The sequence below is a fragment of the Phalacrocorax aristotelis genome, chromosome 7 (genome assembly GCF_949628215.1).
Source record: "Phalacrocorax aristotelis chromosome 7, bGulAri2.1, whole genome shotgun sequence".
NCBI classification, from domain to species: Eukaryota; Metazoa; Chordata; class Aves; order Suliformes; family Phalacrocoracidae; genus Phalacrocorax; species Phalacrocorax aristotelis.
Genome location: NC_134282.1, coordinates 11,875,452 through 11,900,263, shown reverse-complemented (window position 1 = coordinate 11,900,263; position 24,812 = coordinate 11,875,452). Strand labels below are relative to the sequence as shown.

General features: G+C 39.7%; 1 protein-coding gene across 1 annotated transcript in view; it reads left to right on the top strand.

The window, feature by feature from the left end:
• The first annotated feature begins 4,581 nt into the window (after nucleotides 1–4,581).
• Nucleotides 4,582–24,812, top strand: part of DNER (delta/notch like EGF repeat containing) — a 143,939-nt gene continuing 123,708 nt past the window's right edge. Inside the window, exon 1 of the mRNA XM_075098792.1 lies at nucleotides 4,582–4,953. Within this exon, the coding sequence (XP_074954893.1) occupies nucleotides 4,690–4,953 (264 nt within the window). The 5' untranslated portion in view covers nucleotides 4,582–4,689. The remainder of the gene's footprint in view (nucleotides 4,954–24,812) is intronic.

Below are 24,812 nucleotides of genomic sequence, written 5' to 3'. Positions count from 1 at the left end.
TTTCTGAGAGATTTTTCAAACAAGTTTAGAAGTTGATTCGAACTTGGTATAAATATGCAGGATTTTACTTGGTGTCGTTCTATTTGCTTAAAGGTGGGTCCAGATCAGTCTTTCTGTAAGATGAATTTTTCATTTCGTGAAGTACAGTAATAATTGCTGTAGTGTCACGCAACATGGTGATAAAAAACCATAAGAGTATAAAAAGCATATAGTTGCTGCAGAAGTGTGTTTGGTTTTTTCTTTGTTTTGTTTTGTTTTTTTTTTTTTTCCAAATTATATCTTCAGCTTTTTGGTGAAAGGTGCAGTAGCTATTGGGACAATTTTTCTGGCAACTTTTAGAGACAGATCTTTCTTAAATAGCTGACAGTCATTTGGTTTGTGAAGCATCTATGCTGTGTAGAGGTATGGATTAATTTTAGTCCATTGTTCTAGAAATATATATAAAAAACTCACATTGGATGAACAAAGTTCCTGCGAGCCAAACAAGTAGGTGCAAATGTGGGAAATACTGCCACTCCAGAATTGTCTGTCTGCCACTGATAAAACTGGCATCATGCATTTTCACGGCACAGTGTTTCCATGCTCCCCAATATAGGAGTTTAACTTCCGCTCTACGGATTTTGTCTTGGAACATGATTTATGATTCCCACAATGAAGAATGTTTCTGTACCTGGGCTGGCAGCTCTCTCTTGATACTAGTTGTATCAACATCTCTGTGTTTGTACTGCAGGTCCCCTGAAAAGCAGACATTAAACAACAACATATACTTTCACTTTTGACAGTGGTAAACAAATCAACATTATTATCACCAGTTTCCTATATCAAAGTTAGCAAACAAAAAGAAGAAAGCACTGCAACTTCAAACAGCTTAATACAGTGGAGAAAAGTAAAATAAAAAGAAATGTAAGAGCCAGGGAGGAAAGCAGATAAAACCTTACACATTGTCAGGGAGCAGGGTGTTTACCAGTCTGCATAAAAATAAAAGAGCAATTATTGAGGTGCATATGAAAATAAGGCAACATTTCTCTCTTATCCACCTATACCAGTGAACTATATATTTTTTTAAAACTTTGTCTCTATTCAGAGCTTTAAATTAACCTTCTGTAGCCAAAAACTGCCCTCACAAACCCATGAAAGTCAGGCAAAATAAGTTCCAGTGTGAAGCACCTGAGTATGCAACTTCTGAGGCGAGTATTCTTCTTGAATTCTGTGGGCTGCTTACTTGTTTAAATGTATACTTCAGTCTTTTGAAAAATTGAGGCATGCATCATTCAAACATTTATAGTTACAGAATCTGCTGGAATAGAAACTGTGTGCTTGAGGAAAAAAGTTAAATACATGTAGAAAATGTTGAATAAATGCATTTTAAGCCTTACAAAACACAACATTAAACAAAGAGTAATAGTTTCAGTGACTGTGGCAATGATTTTTATAAAGGATTTAGCTTTAACTTTGGTGGCTGTTGGGTATGGGTTTGGGAAGCACGAGGGGCAGTTTCAGAAATCTGACTCCAGTGGCATGATTTGGACCCTTCTGAAATTTCTCAAAGGAAATTAAAATCCCAGTTCCTTTGGTAGATGGGAAGTGAAACTCCTGAGATGCTTTAAAGCAGGCATGAGCTGAGGGAGAGATGAGGAAAATGTCAATTCTGCACTCTGCAAGCCAATATCATAACGACATGATTGCAGCCTGACCCAAAACATGAAACAGAAGAATCACAGTGCAGACACTGTTCAGAAAACTGTCTGATCTAAATTAGCTCCTATACTAGTAAAGAAAAAACGTAATTAAGAGTATGTGGTTTTAAAAGAACTAATATTTAGAAAAAAGGTAATTGTTGTTATGGGGGACATCTAAAGCATATAACTTCCTCTTAGGAAATCACAGATATTTTTCTTCCTCACTAAATATTTAATCAGAACAGAGAAAAAAAGTCTCTGCAAAATCTCCTTCAAGCCACTAGAGGATGAGTACTTCTCCATCGAAATAAATAGTTAAGCTACATTACAGCTTATCTGAACCACACTAATAAGCTATTAGACTGGTAATACAATTCAAATTCGAGCAAGTGTAAATGAGGCAGACGGCTCGAATCCTTATTGAATACTAAGATCAGTAATTTGTTTGTGGAAAGCTGACTATGAAATTATTTAAACTATGCATATTGGAACATTAAAATGCATAAAAAGATACAGCATTTTGGAAGATCGCTAGCTAATTAGGAAAGCATAATGTTTTCTGTTGTACAGTTAAATATTTTCTTAGGAAAATGGCAATTATAATGCAAACATTGCTTATATATTCTGTAAAATTGTAAGGAAACTCGTGATGGTATAGTTATGTGCAATCTGACACAGACTATCGTGTTAGGTCCTGCTCTGTCAGTTGCGTTGGTTGACCAGCTGGTTCTTAAAGCTATTCTCTTCTGAAAATACCATGCTACTACATTAATAGAATTCATTACTTGATCTAGCTGTCAGTCTTAAAACTATCTTTCCCAATACTTACCTATATTGACCTTCCTACTGAAAAGCCTCAGACCTAGACCAGAATTCCACCAGAATTTCTTACCCCTTTGGGGGTACCAAGAACAATTGGGAAAAGATAGGGGCACTACATAGCAAACAGGGTGGTTGAACAGATGGGTTATGAAGGTTGGTTGGCTGGCTAATACAGTTCGCATCAGCCAGGACAAGAGACTGGGTAAAAAGAAAGACGGGTCAGGTTAGAGAGTAGAACATCTTTTCAGATTTTCTTGTTCCGATGATTTGTTCTATGAGATGTTTAGAGAACTGGCCAAAGCTAGTTATTAAGCACTATCTTTGACAACCTGTGTCTAAGGGTAAAGTCCTAGGAGACTTGGGAAAGGACAAACATTTTTAGTGAGAAGGACAACAGAGGAAATTACAGCCCAGCTGCTTTAAGATCAAATGCCACAGCCACCTAGAATATATATACAGGTTAGTTCAGACCACTTGGAAGATAACAAGGAGACAAGTAGCAGCCTCTGTGGACTTATCAAGAACAAATCATGTCAAACCAAATTATTTTGTTGTAGAACAAGGCAACAGATCTTGTGAACAGAACAACAAACAGTTATTATAACTTGACACGGGCACGGCCTTTACCATTGCTTTTCATGACATTCTTATGAACAAGTGCAGCAAATTAATGTTTCTTACAGTTGTAAAATTGGTTGGGGAAAAAACCATACTTAAAGAACAGTAACTAGTACTTTAGTTTCAAATCTCAACTTTGTTTCCAAGTGTAAGAATGGCTTCTGTGTTTCTGGTTTTCACTGAGATACGGCATTTGATAATGATCAGAAAAGAGATGATGATGAACTGCTCTGAGTATAGCAGGGGTCTCTTTTTGTCTCAACTTGTGAAGGGCTCTGATGAAGAGATACGGGTAGAAAAAGTAATGTTAAAGAGAAGATAGTTGTAAAATAAACAACTCTATATATTTGAATTAAGATTGTTTATTTGCATCACCACCGTGCCTCTAGGCTGCAGTAAATATGAGAACCCCCGGTGTCTGGGGCCGGCGGAGGTAAATCGGCCGGGTCTGCGGGCCGGGGCGCGGCCGGGGCCGGGGCGCGGCGGCAGAGGGAGCCGGTGCGGCACCGACCGGCCCGCGGCCGGGGGGCGGCAGCAGCGGCCGGGCACCTCCGCCCGGCCGCGGGCTGCTCGGGACCCCATCGAGTTTCAGTTCAGTTAGCCTCACCGGCTGTTTCGGGCCGTGATACAGGTCTCAGCCGCAGGTGAAGCGCGAAGGTTTGTAAGAAGGGCAAGACGCTGCTGCCATTAGCCCTCCCGTGAGCCTGTGACAGAGATGTGAGAAGTCGTTAGATTTAAATACTTCACTTTTGCAGGTGCAAATGACTAGGAGGTCAGAGACTGTGGATTATCTTCCTGCTGCACGTTAAATGATTTACATACCATTTGTCCTAGTTCTAATCAGAGGCGGTAAAAAACACTCCCAAAAGACTAGCAAAATAGAAACCGATTTTAAAAAAATCAGCCGCGGATAACCTCAGGGAGAAGGACACACGGCTTTTTGGCAATATGAAAAATTACAGGATTAATTTTTATGCTTTTCACCTGCCTCTACTTTGGTCTTAATAAAACTTTAAAGTAATTATCAGCAGACTAAACTTGTGAAACAGTAAATACGAAGCAAACGGCGCGTTTTCCCGATCGAGGAGTTTCTCTTTCGGGGTGCTCGCCTGCCCCCCACCGCCGCCGCGCCCGCGGGAGGCACACCGCCCCGCGACGCCCGTCGGGCAGCGTGTTACCGCACTGATGCCTTTTGGAACCGGCGTGCTCGGTGCGCAGCCCCGACCGCTCCGACCCGAGCTCAGCCTCGGCTCTAGGGACGAAATAAAGCCGGCCTTGCTGCCGTCAGGATCCCCGCCGATCCCGGTGCGCACCCAGGCCGCCTGCCCTCCCCCCCCCGCTGGGGCTGGGTCCGGGGGGCGCTGAGGGGCGGTCGGCGGGCGGTTGGTCCGTCGGTCCCTGCCGGGCGTGCGGCGGCGCGGCGGCGGCTCCTCCCCGCCCAGTCCCCGCCCGCGCGTTGCCCGGGGAACGGGGGTAGGGAGCAGCCGGGCGGCCGCTGCCTTCATCCCCTGCTTATCTCCCCGCCGGTGCCCGCAGCGGAGTGGCACCCGCGCCCGGACGCCTCGCCGCCATGCCCCGAGCCTCCCCGCTTCTCCTCCTGCTGTTGCTGCTGCTCACCCTGGCCCAGCGCCGCGCCTGCCTTCCCGGGCCGGCCACCGCCGCGCCCCCCGGCCGGGACCCCTGCCTCAGCCAGCCCTGCCGCAACAACGGCACCTGCTCGCCGGTGTCGGCCCGCGGCGCCGCCGCGCCCCGCCGCCTCCAGCTGCTCCTGCCCCAGCCTCCGGCCGCCTACAGCTGCGCCTGCCCCGCGGGGGTCACCGGCGCCTTCTGCCAGGTAAGGGGCACGCCGACAGCGCCCTGCGCCCCCTCTCCTCGGGGAGCCCCCGCCTCAGCGCCTTCCTCCCGCCCCGCGTCCTTGTGCCCGTCCCTGCCCTTGGGTGTCCCTGCTCGGGCTGCGGCTGGCTGCCTCCCGTCCTCCGGCCGCCCCGCCTCGCCTCACCCCACCCCGCCTGCGGGCGTCTCTGCCCGCCCTGCCTCGCTCCGCACCGAGCCGTTCCGGCGCCCGTCTGCTGGCCGGGAGGCGCGCGGCGGCGGCCGGTGCCCCTTCCCGCGGCGGGTGGCGTTCGCTCCCTCCCTCCCGCCGGCTCCTCTCGCGGCAGCCGCTGGTGCCGTTAACGGCCGCCGCGGGCGGCCTCGGCTCTCCCCCGGGGCTTCCCGAGGGGCTGGCGGCCCTTCGTGCCGGTGCAAAGCGGGTGCCGGGACTGCGAGCGACGGGCTTGGAGCCGTGCTGCGGGTCGGCTGCCGGTCCGAGGGGAGCGCCGGGAGCCCCAGACGCGGAGCGGACCGACGGCGCCTCAGGGGCGCGGCTGGAGGTGACGGCGGATGGGGCTGAGCTCCGCCAGTGCCTCCCAGGTTAATCTTAGTGCTGTGGCCACCCCACGCCGTCCAGCCTTCACAGTTTATTTAGTAGTGACTTATTTTAAGGCGAAAAGGATGGCCATTGGAAGTGGGTGCTGTGTTGCGTTGAATGCTAATCGTTAATTCGTGTTTCCAGTGGTCGCCGGAAAAGGTTAGGTGTGCTCGCTGCCGCGCTCCGGCTGCTTCTGGGGTTCGTTGTGAATTCTGAAAGGTCAGAATGCTCAGAGTAGGGATGATGATCTAAATCATGGAGAGGCAGTAAGCAGTATCTTTTTAATTAATGTGCTTGGTCATGTTGGGATTTAATGTAATAATACAGTCCAATTGTTGTCACGTGAAGATTGTAATTTTTTTTTTTTTTATCTCCAGCGTTAAGGATGAAAATCTTTGTTATCGTGTTCAGAAATTCACAAAAACTTAATCTTCCATATATTCAGATAAGGAAAAGGAGGCGCAGGGACAAAGAGGCTTGTTTCCTGCATATGTATATGATGCTACGGGTTCCTTTCTGTGACAGCAGTGTATAAAAGGCTGTATGCATTGGCAACCATTTCTTTGGATAATGCTCTCTGTTTTAAGTGGATTTGACATAGAAGCAAATGAATTCAAGAAAATTCAGCCTGCTTATTTATTTATTTATTTATTTATTATTTATTAAATTGTTCCTTGGTCATGTAGTACCCGAACTATACTGTTGAGCAGATAAAAGGGATAATACATTTACTGAAGACTTAATGTGTACGTGAGTATGAAAGTGATTGTAAAGTAGGAGCACTACATACAGAGTTCTGTGCTTGCCTTGAAATGTCTCAGTTGATTCAGCGAAACAACTGAAGTAACAATATTTAAACTAATGAGGCTCTGTTAAATCAGAGAGATGAAAGTAGATTAAATAGATTTCTCTGGCTAATTCTAGCTGTTGTCCTCTTAAGAGTTTACTATGTTTCTATCACTACAAAGAGAGTGTGCTCTGTTTTTGCTTGTTGCTGTTAGAGCTGGGTGTCTGAGATCCATGACTGAAAAATTAACGACCCTTTTAAAGACTTAGTAAAATGTAACGTTTGCTGGCATCATATCTCCTGTGAAGTGTTGTGCCTGGGGAACTGGGTTTAATTGTTTTTCTAATAAAAGTGATAGGCAATATTTTCGTGGCACTTATGCTTTTTATTAACTAATAAGAGGAGGCTTACAGCGTCATATATTTTGTTTCTTTTTTGAAATACTGAGTAATGACCCTTGCAAGGGAAACTGATAAATGAATGCCACTTCTAGCTTATCATGTCAGCAGCTGAAGTGCGGATGCCAGTTAGCTATAAAAAATTAATATGGTTTTGAAATGTAACTTTAATTAACTAGAGAGCGAGCAGGTTATTTAAAGGGCTAATATAAACACAATAGATCCATAGTTGAGGTTTTGCTAATTTTATTGAAATAAGGGATAAATAAATATTGTACATTACTTCTGTAATGTATTGCTTCAATGCATTACTTCTTGTGTTGCTCTGTTGTTCAGACGCCTAACAGCTTAACAGATGCCTAATGGCTTAAACTTATACAAAGAAAGGTAAAAACAATTGTGTTTTCGAATTCAGTGGATTTAAAATTTAAGATTAACTGTAAGGATTTTTTTCTCATATCCCTTAAGGATTATGAGAAAACTATGGACTAAATCATTGGGATGTATCTAGATGGGGTGTTTTCAACTTACTGCTGAGGTCATTATTGAACACTTGGACTTAGAGAAGGGAATACCAAGAGGCAAAAAAAGAACAGGGATTACTATGCTTAAATACTCAGATCATGGAGGGTAAATTGGCATTTTTGGAATTTGTGATGGAGCTGGAGTTTTTTGGGAGTGCCACTTCCCTAAAAATATAGATTTACTTTCTCATTACTTCTTGTAATGAAGGCAACATTTCTCTAATTCCACTCAGATGCACTGACATATAAAATAAAGGAAAAATGTTTTAAATGTGCCTACAAGTCAACTGGGCACAGTGGAGTGGAATGTAGAAGGATTGCTAACAAAGTTGGAGATTGCCCACAAATTTTGTTACTGAAGGCTTTACTCTAACTGGTTTTGATGCACTTTTGATGATGCTGGTGCTGGCGTGGGAAAAGTGGCAAAGAATAAAACTGACTTCACATACACATGAGATACTCATAAAAGCCCAGCACTTTCCTATCACCAAGAGAAATATTTAACTTGGACTTGAGCCAATTCCATGATCTTATGTTATGATCGCTTTAGTGACTCATTATTTATTTAACAACAGAAATTACAGGTTCTCTTAGTATATCCATCCCATGGATTGTGCATGTGTCTATATCTCAGGTTACTTACGGTTTGAATATACTTTGTTTTGTAAAATTCAGGTTTGTTTTGTTACGGATTGTTTGGTTTCTCATTGCAGGACATTGCCCTAATTAAACTCCATTTCTTTTCATGGTTTTGAGTGTGTTCCCACTTCTCTTAACCATATTTCTGGTCTGTCTAAGGAAGAAATAGAACTTACGTGTTGAAGCATCTTAAACTTTAGCCTGAGCAAAGAAATTACATGTATTCCCAAGGAAATAGTACAAAAATTATAGTAAATGCAACTGCCCTTCTGCAGGAATTTGAAACTGGACAATTCTCAGTTTTACACTGAGAGAAGTTGATGAAATACATTGACATGAACTGAGTGGCAGATACTAAAGTTCCCTAAACTTTATATTCTTGAATTTTTTACTTATCTTTTACTTTGAAAGACAAACTTTGACCTTTATTTCTAATGACTAGACTAATGACTACTCTGTTATTTCTAATGATGTGTATAATCCAATGCAATTGTTTTTCTTGATTAGGTAAGTTTTATGTAAAAAATTATTTGTGTTAGTGTCTTATGAAATAATTTTAGTGATAAGGTACTAAATAGGAAATGAAAAATTTCATGATAGACTAGGTCGTCTGCTTAAAAACACAGAATCTGAACTTAATTGTGTTAGTTTGCGCAGTGTTTATTTAGTTCCATGCTAGTGCTAATTTCATTCAAAGACTATCATGTGAAGAGACATTCATTTATTAATGTGTTTTAAAATACTGTCATACATGCTTCATTTGTTTTAGTTGCTTCTCTTGTTATTGTTTATGTTTTAGTTTTTATTTTTCTTCTCTCCTTTGGTCGATAACTTTCCCTTGTTCTTTTACTTTGGTGCTTTTTAGTATGTCTTTAGTTATTTTATAGCTGGTGCCAATAATCAAAATTAGAAAGCAAGTAGCGTCCAAGCATACTGAACCAGCATTCTGACTTCGTAGCCATTCTCTTCTATATAGTCTGATTAGTGATCATAGAATCATAGAATGGTTTGGGTTGGAAGGAACCTTTAAAGGTTCATCTAGTCCAACCCTCCCTGCAATAACAGGGACATCTTCAACTAGATCAGGTTGCTCAGAGCCCCGTCCAGCCTAAGCTCAAATGTTTCTAGGGATGGGGTATCTACCACCTCTCTGGGCAACCTGTGCCAGTGTGTCACCACCCTCATAGTACAAAACTTTTTCCTTACATCCAGTCTAAATCTACCCTCCTTTAGTTTAAAGCCATCACCCCTTGTCCTGTCACAACAGGCCTTGCTAAAGAGATTGCCCCCATCCTTCCTATAGTCCCCCTCTAAGCACTGAAAGGCTGCAATAAGGTCTCCCTGCAGCCTTCTCTTCTCCAGGCTGAATAACCCCAACTCTCTCAGCCTGTTCTCGTAGGAGAGGTGCTCCAGCCTCAGATCATTTTTGTTGACTGGGTGTTTCACTTATTTGTAAGAGTGATGTGGTAGCTATTGATATAATAACATTTTTCAGTAAGTTTTGAAATTATTATTTTAGTAGCAAAGCGATCTCTTTCGTCTTGGGGAGGATTTGTTGTGTTCACTCTTAACGGCTATCTTTCCATACCTGTAGCAGCAAATATTCTTTAAATGTAATTGTGGACAGCTTATTTAAAATGGAATTTTAGAAAGGTGTAATCTGTCTACAAAAGTCAAGGAAGGAACTGATGTTATAAAAACTAATACAGACGGACAGCAGTTTATCTTTTAAATTTTGTTCTTAGAAGGAATTTTTTTTCCTCCTTCCTGAATTTCTGCCGATTACGTTTTTCTTCATTTTCTCCTTTTTTATATGCTTTTGAATGCCACGTGAATTTATTCTTGTCTTTGATCATGGTATTTGACCACTTGTAGACTGTAATGCAGTGATTCGGTTTTTCATTCTGTGCAGTTTTCTTCTAGTTTTTTTAATCCTGTGTTGGGTTTTTGTTTCTTTTACTTCAAATTCATTTCTGTTCTCAGTAGATTTCTGGTAACCTGCTGTTTAATGCTCAATGCAGAAATCCAGAGTTGGCTAATTGCTACGCAGAGAAGGATTATTGTTTCTTGACTCAATGGTCTAATACTTCAGAGTAAGTGGTACAAAATTTCACTGGCCAGGTTATTTCAGATTGCACTGGACAGTGCTGTATAAAAGGACATCCTTTAATGTAACTGCTAGATCACCTTTATGTGAGTATCCTGATTAATTCTTCACAAGGTCCTGTTTTCTATTATGTGCTGACATCCCTTCTGAAAGGTCTTTAAATAATCCTTGAATTCACAATGAGTTCTCTAGCATATTTAAAATGCTATCTCTTTCCATCCTGTACTCATTGATGAAGGGTATATACTTAGATTATGTGGTTATTGTGATGCAAGTGGTTTTTTTACGTGACCATTCTGTTTGCTTTTTTATCTTTAATGAGTAAATTTTATAGTTAGAAGATGCCTCAGAGTTTTCTTGTTTTATTTGAATGTAGTTTAGCTTGAGTTCTGAGGTACCATGTAATTTTCTGCTCACTAACTCTGTGAACTCTTGCAGTGCTTTAAAGTTGCAGAGTTTAAATATTTGCATTGGTGCATATACTGTGTGTGAGAAGAGGCTGCAAGAGCTTGTTTTGTCTGTCTTGGAGAAGAAGAGGCTAAGGGAAAGCTAATTGCCATCCTCAACTACCTAATGGGTGGTCATAGAGAAGATGGAGCAAGATTTTTCTCAGACGTGGTCAGTGAAAGGGTGAGAGATGACACGTGTTATAGTGGAGGAAGACTGAGTTAAATCTAAGGGAAAAAAAAATCCTCACGATGATGGTGGTCAAACACTGGAACAGGCACTTAGAACAGCTGTGGGATCTCTGTCCTTGGAGGTTCGGGGCTTGAATGGCCAAGAGCCCAAGCACCTTGACCTGAGCACGGGTTGGACCAGAGAACTCCCTCAAGTCCCTTCCAGCCTAAACCATTCTATGATTCTGTTCTGTGATTCTGTCTATACACACACCTGTATATATCTTTTTTCCTAGATTTTGCATTGCCTATTACTCTTGTCCTGTTCCTGCCTCCCCTTTGCTGTATATTCTGCTAAAATATTTCCATGTTATTATATGTATATGTTTTACATAAGTCTAGACTGTACTTGGAAGCTGACAAACTTGTGTGCAGTGCAAGCAGGAGTTCCAATATGGCAATATTACTATTAGATACCTGAAAAATCTTTAATTTCAAGCCACTCTGTTTATAGCTCCTCCAGTCACAAATTAGTATACTCACATTTCATAGTCCTTGTTGAGTTTTTTTTTTTCTTCAAGTACCAACAGTATGTCCTATAGGACTGATGGATATTATTTGTTCTCTGTGAGGTTTTTGTGATCTGCGAGTGAAGTGTTGTTCAGGTGACCTGTGAATTTTGATCTCCCTGGTTGCAATGGAAATGAAGTTCTGCAGTATGGCAATATGAGGTATCAAATCTGGGGAACGTTAGCGTAGAATAAAAAAATGTGAAAAGTAGTTTCTCCCCCAATTTATTTTAGCTATTACAACATCTGTTTTTTCTAAGTGTAGTAGAAATATATTCCCAGTCAGAAATGTAAGCTTTTCAAATTAGCATCTTTCCTTGAAGCGTGTCATGTGAAAATTTCTGAGTGAGAGAACTATAATTCAGCAACTTCCAAAGCAGTCAATAAAGAGTTATTCTATGATTTTTGCCATGGGATCTAAACAAATCATTCTGAATTTCTGTAGAATAAAACAGGAATAATGTAATAACCCAAACTGTCTCAATTATATAAATGGTTATTATCCAGGTGTCATCTGCACGCTGACCTTTGTGAATCTTTGTATTGTCTCTTTCGGTGTCTTGAAATACTCCCTTTCAAAATAGGTCGTTTTAAATGCTGGTCAGGTCATTACATATAGTGCAAATTATTTGGTTCTGAAAAATTCCATCATGTAAGTAAGAGTTTTAAGTGTGAGTTTTACTTTTTTTTGCAACTGAAGACTGCAGAGAGACAGATCAGGTATGAAGTAACTCAATAGTAGAGGAAGATACAAAAGAGCTGAACCATCTTAGCATAGCGTGTGTCATATTTCATTGCAGTTTATGTTCTTTGATGTGAGAGAATTACTTTGCAATATCTGTTTAAAAACTAGAGTTGTATTACTTTCCTTTGAAATACCTAACTTGATGTTGTCATTTGCATACATGTAGCTCTGGAAATCCTCTTTAATGGAGCAAGTTCCCAATGTACTAGGAGAATAACTTGTTTCAAATAAAAGATAAGAAACACAATATAGACGGGAGAACAAATAAACAAGAATATTGCTTAAAATACTGGAATTAGAAGACTTGATTCAGTATTACAGAAGGTAGAAATGCACCCGTTTTTTAAGGTGTTCTCAGAATTTTCTACATACTGCCATTCTGAGAAGTACTTGCTTGAGATCAATAATTTCAGATGGTATTTAGCAGGATTTCAGCCTGATCGTGGGATCATAAGATCAGAAATCTTAGTTGATGCAGGAAATTCCATTTTAATAGGCAAGCATGAGCCTGTTGAAAATAGTGTCCACTTAACCCTAGATGTAGGTTGATCTTTTTTTCTATTTTTATTTTTTTTGTACTTGCTCTCATAGCTTACTCTGTTCTTGTTAAATATCAAGTCCCTCATTTATTGCTAGAAACTCTTTTTGGCTGTGGAACATTTGTGTTCCAATGAATCCCACAGATTAATCGCATGGAAAGCATAACTGTCTTTCAATTTAATTGAATTTCCCTGTTGTATTTTTTCCCTTTTAAAAGTGAGTTATTCCACTCTTCCCTCCCTGTGCACGTAGTAAATATTGCTTTTCTTTTCTGCACTGTCCTGTCTGAGCTGAATAGATTGAGCTAATAACAATATTCCTGTTGGTTGCTGGTTAAGCTAAATATAGTCTGTTTTGTACAATGCTAAATCACATTTTTTTAATGTATGCTGGGAGGTTACCTGTTCTTTTGACAACTGCATTAGCAGGAAGGCTTCAATAATATCCACAATTTTTTTTTTAACTTTCTGTTGATATAGGTGAACTGAGCTCAGTTACCTACCTAGAGGTGTCTGATCGTGGTGTGATGATCCCAAAAAGAAAGCATCCATATTTAGAGAATCACAGGTTGGAAGGGACCTCAGAGATCATCTAGTCCAACCTCTTCTAGGAAGAGCACAGTCCAGACAAGATGGCCCAGCACCCTGTCCAGCTGAATCTTGAAAGTGTCCAACGTGGCCGAGTCAACCACTTCCCTGGGGAGATTATTCCAATGGTTGGCTGTCCTCAGTGTGAAAAATTTTCCTCTTGCCTCCAATTGGAATCTCCCCAAGAGCAACTTGTGTCCATTCCCCCTTGTCCCCCCCCATGTGACTCCGTGTAAAAAGGGAGTCTCCATCTTCTTTGTAGCTACCCCTTAAGTACTGGTACATGGTGATGAGATCCCCTCTGAGCCTCCTTTTCTCAAGGCTGAACAAACCCAGTTCCCCCAGCCTATCCTCACATGGCAGCTTCCCAGTCCTCTGATCATCTTGGTGGCCCTTCTCTGGACCCCTTCCAGCTTGTCCACATCTTTTTTTGTATAGTGGGGACCAGAACCGTACACAGTACTCCAGGTACGGCAAACTTCATGAGGCTACACCTGATCCCATTATCCAAATCACTTATGAAGATATTGAATAACGTTGGGCCGAATATTGATCCCTGGGGGACCCCACTTGTGACAGGTCACCACTTTGAAAAAGAGCTATTTACCACCACCCTTTGGGTGCAGCCTGTCAGCCAGTTCCCCACCCACTACACAGACCACTCGTCTAGGCCATAACGCATTAATTTCTCCAGGAGGAGGCTGTGGGGAACTGTATCAAAAGCCTTGGAGAAGTCCAGGTATACAATGTCCACTGCCCACCCCATGTCAACCAGGCAAGTCACTTTTTCATAGAAGGCCACCAGGTTTGTCAAGCACGATCTGCCTTTAGTGAAGCCATATTGGATTTTCCCAATCCGGTGCTTCATTTGGCTTGTGATGGCCCTCAGGAGGATTCGTTCCGTAACTTTCCCAGGGGTTGAAGTAAGGCTGATAGGATCCGGGTAACTATAGGCCCCCCTCGAGTCCTTCTTGTAGATAGGGGTAACATTTGCCTTCCTCCAGTCCTCTAGGACATCCCCTGTTCTCCATGACTTCTCAAGGATTGTGGAGAGTGGCCTTGCAATGACATCAGCCAGCTCTCTCAACACCCTCAGGTGGATGTCGTCAGGGCCCATTGATATGTAGGGGTCAAGCTCCTGTAATAATTCCCATACCAACTTTTCCTTCACTGATGGTGTGTCTGTGTTTGGATCAACTGGGAATTTCATTCCCAAAGCCTGGGACCCATCAGCGTTGGTAAAGACAAAGGTTAAGAAATTATTGAGAACCTCTGCCTTTTCAGCACCGTTGGTGACTGACTCTCCTATTCTGTTTAACAGTGGGCCTATGTTTTCCTTCTGTTTTTGCTTGTGGTTGACATACCTGAAGAACCCTTTCTTGTTATTTTTGACATCTATGGCCAGTTTCAATTCAAGCTGGGCTTCTGCTTTTCTAACTGCATTTCTGCACTCTCTGGCAATGGCCTTGTAGCTCTCAACAGATAAACCTCCACTTCTCCATCTCTGGTGCATTTAAAGTGCATCCATGTCAATTGAAAGCAGTGTGTTTGGCAAGTGTAGGGGTCATTTCATTAAAATTTTCTTAGTGGCATTTAGGTTAAAATCTGAAGGTAAAAGCAGTTTAGTATGTCCATTTGACATTGTAGAGCATCATTTATTAAGACTCTCTAATTAGTTCTCTGATTTTTAAGCGAAAAAGTAGTTTTGTTCACCATTTTGTTTCTATATGGTTTTGTCAATTTATACTTTACATGAATAATATAAACACTGAAATAAACGTCCCCTGGAGAGAAACTTATCACTCATCAATATGAGCTATACAAAACTTAAATTAGAATTGAATTATTTGGAAAAAGATCTTAAATTGCAATACAATTTTTGCAGTTTTCCAACAGTTTTATAACAGTGGAAATGCGCATCAAGATACACATTGAGAAAAGCAATGTTTGCGTGATAAGAAAAATCTTTAATTAGTTCTATAGGTTAAATGTAATCTCTTACAAAGAAGCACTCTTGCATTCAAAAGCTGGTTTGGATGTCAGGTATATAACCTGTTTGAGCTCAGCAATACATATCATAGCCCTGTATTTTTCAAGTTTGCCTTGGTTTGCTTTACAATTATACAGACCACAGTAAGTGTAATAATTATGCTGTGTTACTTAGTATTATATTCTGCTGTAAACCTGAAAAAATAGCTGTAAACTCTGTAGAAAAAGGTCTGAAAGTGATGCATTGTGACCAGAAATGGGACTAACAGGAGGTGGTGCTTGGTATTCTCATTCCCTTACTGCATCATGCCGGGCAAAACTCTTACCACCTTCTTACCACCTTCTCCTCTATAAATGCAGATAATTCTGGGTGTTCCAAAGGTTAATTTGTGAATACGTATGAAGGCTTTGAGAATGTTGAATGAAAAGCACTTTATAAAGAAGCATCATATTGAAATTGCAGATTATGAATTACATGTCAGTGGCCTATCAGAATAAATTTAAATTGTAAGGAAAAAAAGCCTTCTTATTAAAAAGAAATCAACCATTTAGATGACTACATTGACTGGCAAATATTCAGGCTAGCAGTCTACAGGTTAATTTAGTTTCATAATGTTCTTTCCCACTGGAAGCAGGGGCAACGGATCAATGATAGGTATTTCAGATTTCTGTAGCAGAGGTGTTTGTGAACAAGGTGCTCTTGAATAAAGTAAGAACAGGATTCAATTGGATTGTGAAAGTAGGGTTGTTATACTGAGATAAGGTCACTGAACGTTAATGATTTTGGGAACTTTGTACTTCATGTATTAGTTCAGTAGCTGTGTTGTCAGTTTGAAAAGACTTTTGGGTATCTTTAGGAACAGTAGCTGTAAAAGAGTAATAAGATATGATTCCTTTTATTTACAACAAGCCTCATTTTCAGTCCAGCTTACCCTTATGTGGTCCTTTGTACTGGACCTAATAAAGCTGAAGTTTGTTGTTGACAAATGCCCAAGAAAATAACTTCAGCTAACCATGCATATTCAAAATAAACCGTGCTTCTATGAGTGAATAGTACTTAATCCCTTGAAATCAAGTTCAGGTAACTTCACTTACAAGATAGAGAGGGCAGAAATAGATACGACCCAAAGAAAGGGCATCAGAAGTGGAAAGATTTGAATAACCTGGGAGAAGCAATTTGTTCACTTTTATATGGAGGCAAACAAGAAGAGTCTGAATAAAAGGTAATCTTGTGACAAGGACAATGCTTTAAAAAAACAACGGGAATGAGACAGTTAAATTCTTCTAGGTAGCAGGTAGTCATCAACTAATGTGCCTAAGGAAAGTATATGGACAATTTTCTGCAATTTTCCAGACCTGGTCCGTTAGCGTGATCTCCCTTTGAAGTATTTGGTAGTGGCATTTGTCCATAAAGACAGTAACTATCACCATGAACTATATGGCAATTCTTAAGTTTCTCATTCAGCCATAATGATTTGTGCTTTAAATTCGGCAAATCTGTAAAAATTAATGCAAATTTAATTTGTATTTCTGGCTTAAACGTTTTAAGAGATGTATGGTTCTGCTGAAGAAATTAGGCGAGTTGTCAAATACCTTTTATCAAAATCAAATTAATGAATGAATCTCAGTAATGGCTAACTAAAATATATGGCTTAGGTTTCATATAGACTTAGCAGTCTGTTAATAACTTGTGTCTATATACATGTACTTCTATTGTAATCTAATTTTCAGGCAAATGTAACTGAACATTATTAAATGGAAGGAGGTAAAGATGGCTGTGTAGAAGTCTAATAATTTGTAAGCTAAGTGCCTTTTTTGTTGAAAGTCCTAATCCTGCTGCCTGGTTGCAAAAGAGTTGTTTTCTGGCATTTGTTGTCACTATGGAACACCAAGGTTGTGTTCTTGTATGTAGGGATCTGAGAAACTTTCTCATTTGACTGTGCCTTTGGATTTCAGTGAGTTGAGTTACATGAGGTTTACTGACATAGGTAGGCTCTGTAGGACCAGATATTTGATTAATTCTTTGTAAGGATACAGCATGCTGTGTGATGATAGCATATGTGACAACTGAAGAAAATGGTGTTGAGTCCCCTGGGAAATTAAATTGTTTAATTGAAGGAAGGGCAAATTGACTTAATTTACATAACTGTAATAGGACTGTAATGTTAAAATTTGGCTAATTTTGGCTCTTGAAAGTAATGGAAAGGTACTAGGTTGATGTTACAGAAATTCTCAAAAATTTTTCTGAGCATGTGGGGGGATCTGGCTTGTACAGAGCATGCTAAAAATGTGGAGCATCTTCTTTACAGGGCTGCTTGAGACTCCACTGTGACATCTCTTAAAGGTGAAATAAACTCATAGTTGTTTCTTTGTCTATAAAAATAATAAATGTAAGTTTAGAATTAGTTATTTTAGTAACCATTTGAGCTTGGGTTTCTCGGTGCTCCTGAAATGTAGCAAAGAAATTCTCTAAGGTGAACAAATGCGGGAGCAAGGACAGCTGTGCCACTTGCTTCTGAAACACTTTTCTACCCAATTAAACAGCTTCCCTTGCAACACCAAATTTTAACTCTTTCTGCATATGAGTGTGAAAAAATGGATTAATAGCTACAGTGATTCTGCCTTTTCACAAAGGCCCGCTTAAGAAGAGCATGACAGATGTATTGGTTACATGTATGCCTTCTGATTGTCAAGTCCTGCTAGCAATAGCATGCAGCAAACCAGGGTTTTCTCTTAGCACTAAATATTGGTTAGTGAGTGAGTGATTTAACCATATTTTATGTTTATGAGATAATCAGTTCAAGGGTACTCTGGAATGACAGCTGTGCTAGCAAACCTTACTGTGTAACTGACACATAGCAAACACAAGTGTAGCATATAGTTGATTTCTGCATGATGCATAAGCTTTTCACTTTGCAATCAGCACTGCAGCAGCTTCCAACTTGGGATTTCTAGTTCAGAGGACATTTTTCTTTTTCAAAATACACTTACATCCAGTTCTTTTCTGTGTTCTCAGATTTTCTAAGCTCCTTGCCTGGGGTGTGAAAGTAGACCCCGCATGGGGCTGGGCCCTTCACTGCAAGCAGCTATTGAGCCCTGAGAGCTGTTGGCTAGTGGAAGCTCTTCCAAGCTCCTTGACATTAAGCAGGGCAGTTCTGTGAAGCTGAGAAGTCTTGAGAGCTTCAAGTCACCCTGGCAATCTTAGGGCTTTTAAATTCTCTTGTGTGACTTTGAGAGCAGGCTGGAGCTCAGGGCTTCAGGGTGCTCTGCTCCCAGATCTTGGAGCAGAGCACTAGTGCTGCAGTAGGGAGGATACCTTCACTAGAAAGCTTCCATCAGAAACATATCCATGACTTGGCCTCCTCAGATCAGAGGTGCCTGCACAAAACTCTATCCAATGAAGCGGCATTTTCTGATAAACGCTATGTTCAGCCAGAAGTTTCTATCAACTATAAGAAGTGGTGTCTAGTGGGAAAAGTTCCCTTGTATTTAATTGTGTATTGATTTATATGTTAACATTGCCATTATCTAATCTAATTTTGGAGATAATTGTAAAACTTTAGAGTATCAGTTGTTGATCTGTGCAGTTTATTTTTCCTCTGCCTTTTTAAAATAACACGGATGAGGTTCTCTGTGTTTTTCAAGGGAATTGTAAAGGTGTTAGGTTGATTTTTGGAAAACTTTAATACCTGGGTGCATAAAAGCAAGACTGCAAAGATCTGGGTATAAAAGTGGTACCGATGTTGTTCATGCTGTTAATGCTATTGGAGTTAATGCTACACTAAATAAAGTTGGATTGAGATAATTTATGTATGTTTACTGTGTGGCACAACTATGTAAGTGTGTGCATATAGGTAGGTATCTTAATGTAACTAATGCTCTGCAAGCGCATCTTCTGTTTTATCCTGTAGTAACTTGCTTATGTGCCTGTATATTTATGGAAATAAACATCAATGAAGCTAAATTCCTAAGACCTAAAAATGCTGCCAGGTGGAGGTGGGATGAACAACAAACCATCTTTCTGACAGAGCTGAGATGATGTAGATTTTGTGTATTTCTGATGTTAGAATCTGTGGTTTACTTTGTTCAATAAAATATTTAGGTACTTTTCCCATACTCTCTCTATATCCAAAACATCTGGCTTTGTTCTCCTCTTTCTCTCTCTCTCTGGTCTTCCCAGTGTATTAACAAAAAAGGTCACATGGGGAAGTTGCTGATGGAGCTTGTATCCCTTATTTTAGGAGAATTTACTTTCTTTCTAAAGACAATAGTGTTAAACCCAAAGGAAACAGAAGTTGATATAGGGATGTTTCAGTGCAGAAACTGGTTTGGTTGCAGTGATTGAATTGTGGGATGAGTAGGATAATAAGTCATTCATAGTCCCTTTAGACCTCATGAAATAAGTGGGATGAAGAAGCATATAATGCTGTGTGTTTGCATTTCTTTACTTAAGCCATGAAATACAGGCAGCGCCAGAAAAAAAGGGACAAAAGTTAAACTTCAGGAGTTGACTATTAAGTTTGTATAACAGATAAGCTGAAATAGTTGCCATATCTATATTCATAATAGAATGAGGAAATCAATGCATGCAGGCTTAATCACAGAGCACTTGTGGCTGTGTTCTGGAATTTGGCAATTATGGAAGCTTTGATTTAATGTACAAAATATACTCTGAGCAAGGGAAGTGTGCACTGCTGTGTTTGCTAGTCTGGAAAGGAAGAACTGGGCTGAAGTCCGAGTCTGTCATCCACATCTACAGCAGAGCTGTTCCTGAACCATCACACTGCCCTTGCCTTTGACCTTTGCAGTGCTTGGAATAATTTTGAGGGTGCTAGCTAGATGAGTAAATAGATACAATGAGTGACCATTAGAAGGCAATCTATTTGAAATAGTTTCTATGTATGTTTTCCTGGTTATGTTCTACCTTTGTAAGAATAACATCTGTTCAATTCCCAGTTTGTTTGATGCTTAGGCATCTGTTCAATGCTTAAGATTTTTTTTTTAACTGTAGTTCCAGGAATGTAATTTCTGTAGCTTCTGTTGATGTCTTTTAACTCACTTGCATAAATAATAAAAAATTATTTTTAGAAGTTAAGTTTTTATTTTTAGATGAAAAGGATTCAGATGCTGAAAAAGCCTGATAGTGTCTCTTCTTGCTTGAATTTCATTTCAATGGCATTGTGGAATTTTTATTTCAGTACTGACAGTTCTTTAGGTATAGGTAAAATGATAGTTGGTTTGAATTTTCTATGTCTCAGCTAGGTGAATTCACATAATGTATCGCAGAGAATTTTACTGTTGGCTTTTTCTTCAGCACCTGCCTGTATTCCAGGTCTGAATAAATGCATTAATGATGATGCGTAGTGTTCCAGGTGTCTTTCTCACTCTCATGGGTATGAAAGGATTAGGAATTTCTGTATCCTTATTATATATTATGTATCATTGTTCAAGTGGATTCAGCAACCTCAATTATTTTTACAATAATCTGTATGGATTTCTAAATTTTACTTCCTCTTAAAACAGCATTGTTCTATAATACAGAAGCACTCATAGTTAAACATCTGCCATAGGATTTCACAAGAACAGAAATAGTAAGAACTATTTTTGGCATCAAAGTATGAATTGAAATATACAAGAAGCAGATAGTTTAGTGAAAAAAATAGTTAATTTTCATTGCTGATGATTTTCCAAGTATAATAATGATACTTTATTTTCACTTACTTTTTTCTGTAGCAAATGTGATTTGCATTTCCATAGCGAGTGTTGAGAACTAACTAGAGTGATCCGGTTAGTTTTCATTTACTCCTACTAGACAAATTATGGACTTTTCGTAGGTAAAATATTATTGCACAGCAGTAGTAATTACAGCAGTAACTTAACACTTTTAGAAATACTTTCCAAATTTTCAGTTCTGAAGAATTTAGTAAAACTTGCTAAGCACTTGACAAATTTAGTAGACTTCCCTACCTTTGACAAACTTCTTAACCCTTTGCAATTTTAAGTAACGCTGTTACTTCAGAGTGGTTTTTAGATCTTTATCTTTTTTTAGATCTTATTTCTACTTTGACCGATAACTAATGTAGAAGTTGCATACCTTTTTGGTAAGGTCATAGTGCATCATCATCTGCATCAATTTGGAAGTGCATCTATTCTTATTCCAGGTCAAATGAGATGATTCTTCTAGAAAAGAAACTGTTTCTGTAATATTCCTTTCTGTGAAATATGCTGTGGTTCAGTCTATCATCCTGGATTGCCAATAACTTTTGTTTTTATTGATCAGATTGAGCTTCTGAGTGACTAAGGCCTTTAATGAGTTTTTCCAGATGTGGTTGCAGCTTGGTAATTGCTCTGCTATTTCTGTTTTCTTATGGAAAAGTATTTCTGGAGCAAGTAGATGGCTCCTATCATGAAGTTAGCTGAGGAGGATGGCTCATACAGGAGAGCGGGAATTGTACCTGCAATTCCTGTGAAGCACAGAGGCATCATTGTGAACAAATTTGTTTTCAGTATTTTACTGTTAAAGTAAAAATGCTTTGTTGAAAATCAGGTGACGAGCACTGTGCATCCCCTACTAGTGTCACAATTCAGCTTCTTGCTCTGTTTTAAATAACTAGACCATGTAGCAACTTCCTTCTCTTTCTATACCTGAGATAACACAGTGCACCTTGGTAGTATAAGTATAATCTGAAATTCAATTTTTGTATGGTTTTCGGAATAGATTTTGAATAATTGTGGAAGCTGTATAACAGCAACTTCTTCCTAGCAACATTTTAAGTAATTATCTACAATGATACATTTGAGCTTAACAATTGTACTAGACTCCCATTATGAATGTGTATATATAAATACTCTAAAAATGGTTAATCCAATGGTGGAATTTTTTGACAGTGGGTAAGTGCTGCTGACGTTCTTAAAGAAGGTTATTTCTCATTAACAATCAGTTGCACCCAGATTGTCCAGGTACTCTGAAATAACTTGATTTCAACAGTGCAGCTCCGAGGCCTTGCTCTGAAACCTTAAGTCATTTACTGTGCTGTGCTGTATAGATGTGGTAAGCACAGTTCGTCCTAGCTATCCTTGTCTTTTATGCTTTCACTGCACATTGCTATAAGGTGAGTTCTATGTCTGATTCTATGTGAAGACAGAAGATTTGATATGACTTGAGATGAATGAAGGAAGAAAGAAATAAGTCTGTTTTACAGGCATATTTAAATCATAATTAAAGAATGTTTCTATTGCTTTCAGCTGATTGTGGATTGGAACAATAGTCTGCAATAGTGATCAACATCTGAAAGATCTCATCATTGGCCAATTCGCATAAAATAGTTTTGGCTACAAATTTAATAGATGTCAGAAGAAACCCTGCCCCCATGCTGCTTTTTCTTCCTTGCCTCCTGCCTGATCTGTTAACATTATCTTTTTCATCTAAAGGTTTGGAAACTTGGTATTGCAAGGCTGGGTTTATAATTTGCCCCTGGAAAGTTTCTCAGAGTTTTTTTCAAGATCAAAAGTTTCAGTATCTCTATAATGTTGGGGAAAAAAATAAAAAGAATGTTCACACTTCACTCTGCAATTCTCCTGATATTGTGAGAAAAATGTAGATCTTCAGACCACAAAATGGTATCTGTAATTTTCATTTCAAATATAGTACAAACTTTCTTGTACAATCTAACAGTATGGTGACCTTTTAGAGCTCACAGAGGTGCTCTTCAGAGCTGGTAAGTACTGTAGTTTTCCCCCTGCTGATACTAATTTACTCTCATTATAGTCCATTTCAGATTTAATCTAGAAATTTTTTTTAGTATATGATCTAGCAATCTGGGGATTTTGGTACTGTATTTAGTTGTGGCGACGTCTTAATTTGGTTCTCCACTTTTCCTTGTCACAGGATGTTATTCTAGTTTGTCTTAATTTCTGCAGAGTGGTTCTGTGTCCCTGGAAGTACTTCCTTGTGTAGACTATATACTTCTGGTATGCTCAGTAATGGTTAAAACTCTTCTTATTATTATGAAACATATTTTCCTCTATAGTAACAAGCACACCAAATGCACATTGTTTTTTTACTTCATTAAACCTTTTTATATGTGCACCTGTGACAATGTAGAGGGTCTGCTTTCTTCTACAGACAAATTCATTTAACCTTCTCATTTCCTTCTCTGCGTTTTGGGGGAAGTGTGTACAGAAGGGCTGAAACTGGAGTGGGACATTTTCAGACAAAATCTTTCTTCTGCTAGTAGTCCCTTTCCTTTATCTTTATTATTGGGGAAATAGCTTACTCCACATGAAAGAAAACTCCAGGGTATTGATCAGGATCATGTGGAGTCACCTACATTTGTCTATGTAGATCTGAGCTTTATTTAGAATGGCTAATGCTGATCAGGAGCTAACAAAGCTCCTGACTCCCTGCCAGCTCCATGCACAATTACCCTGGTCCCTGGAGCGTGGTGCTGAGGCACTGCAGCTGACTAGTAATGCAGCATCATGCCAGAATTAACCCTGCTGAGCCAGCTCCAATGTTTTCCCCATCTGTAGTCTGCTTATTTTCCACCCTGAAAAATCTGCTAACAACTGAAAGTTGAACGTAGTCATCAAATTGTCCACGTGAAATTCCTCTTATTTTGTATGAATGTGAACCAGTTCTAATTTTGTGTCCTAGGAGACTTCACAGAATGCTCTTTACTAATTACAGTAACCTACAGATACGGAAATCTTTTTCTGCTCATTATTCCCTGGCTGCCAAGTCAGCTCACTATGAAGTTTGATGCGCATCCAGCTTTCTCCCACCTTGATAGCCTACAAATTACAGAAGTCAATATTTGAATGTCAGTAAATCACCTTTTCTGGACTTGGTTGAAGTCAAGAAATTTTTCTTGGGAGTTGGGTATTGCAAATAGTAAATGGAATTTTTGGTAATAAGAATCCATAGTTGTGTCTGTTTCTTCTTGCCCCCCCGGATCCTATGCCATCATTGACTTCTGCAACTTGGTCTGCAACACACAAAGAGCCTTCTCCAGGAGAACCCCCTTATGGATCATGTGTGCGTAATCTGAAAAGGAGTTAGTCTTGCTGTGTGTCTGCTCTAACAGCTTCACTGTTGGTTGATCAGAGATACAGTGTTTATGGAAAAGGTATATCTTCAATTTTCCATTCCTCTGCAATTAAACTTATTGCAGGTATCTGGACTGTTGCAGTGTTTTGGAACAAGGATTTTGAACAACCTGTGAAAGCTATTATGTAGATTCACAAGGTGTATCTTAGCATTTGTTTATTAATTAACAAATTAGAAATGCCTCAACTTTTAAACGAAACAGGAAAAATTTAGGAATCAGAATATGTATATGTATGATGTAACTAATTAGACAACTTTCTGTACGTATAATGTGTCTGCCTTGATAACAAAAGGTTTTGAACTTGATGTAATAGCTGTAGTAATAAGATTATTCTTAATGGTTATCAGCCACTGAATGTTATCACTTTATGAAAAGATATTAAAACTAGAAGTTAAAAATGCAATTCAGCACATCTTAAAAATCATGGTTTCATAATTGTAGAGTTTTGCAACTGATGTCTTTTGATTTAGAATGTCTATACATCAGTCACTGTTATGGCAATGTGTCTTGGACTACTGTGACAGGACCTCCTGCTTCACCTGCTATGTCAGTTCGCTTTTTTGACCAGCTGGTAAGACCAGTAAAAGTGGCCATTAATATCAGTTTTGAGACTGGTGCCCTGATAGACTTTTAGGTGTCTATCTGGCAAAATTACCCTCACATTTCAGTAA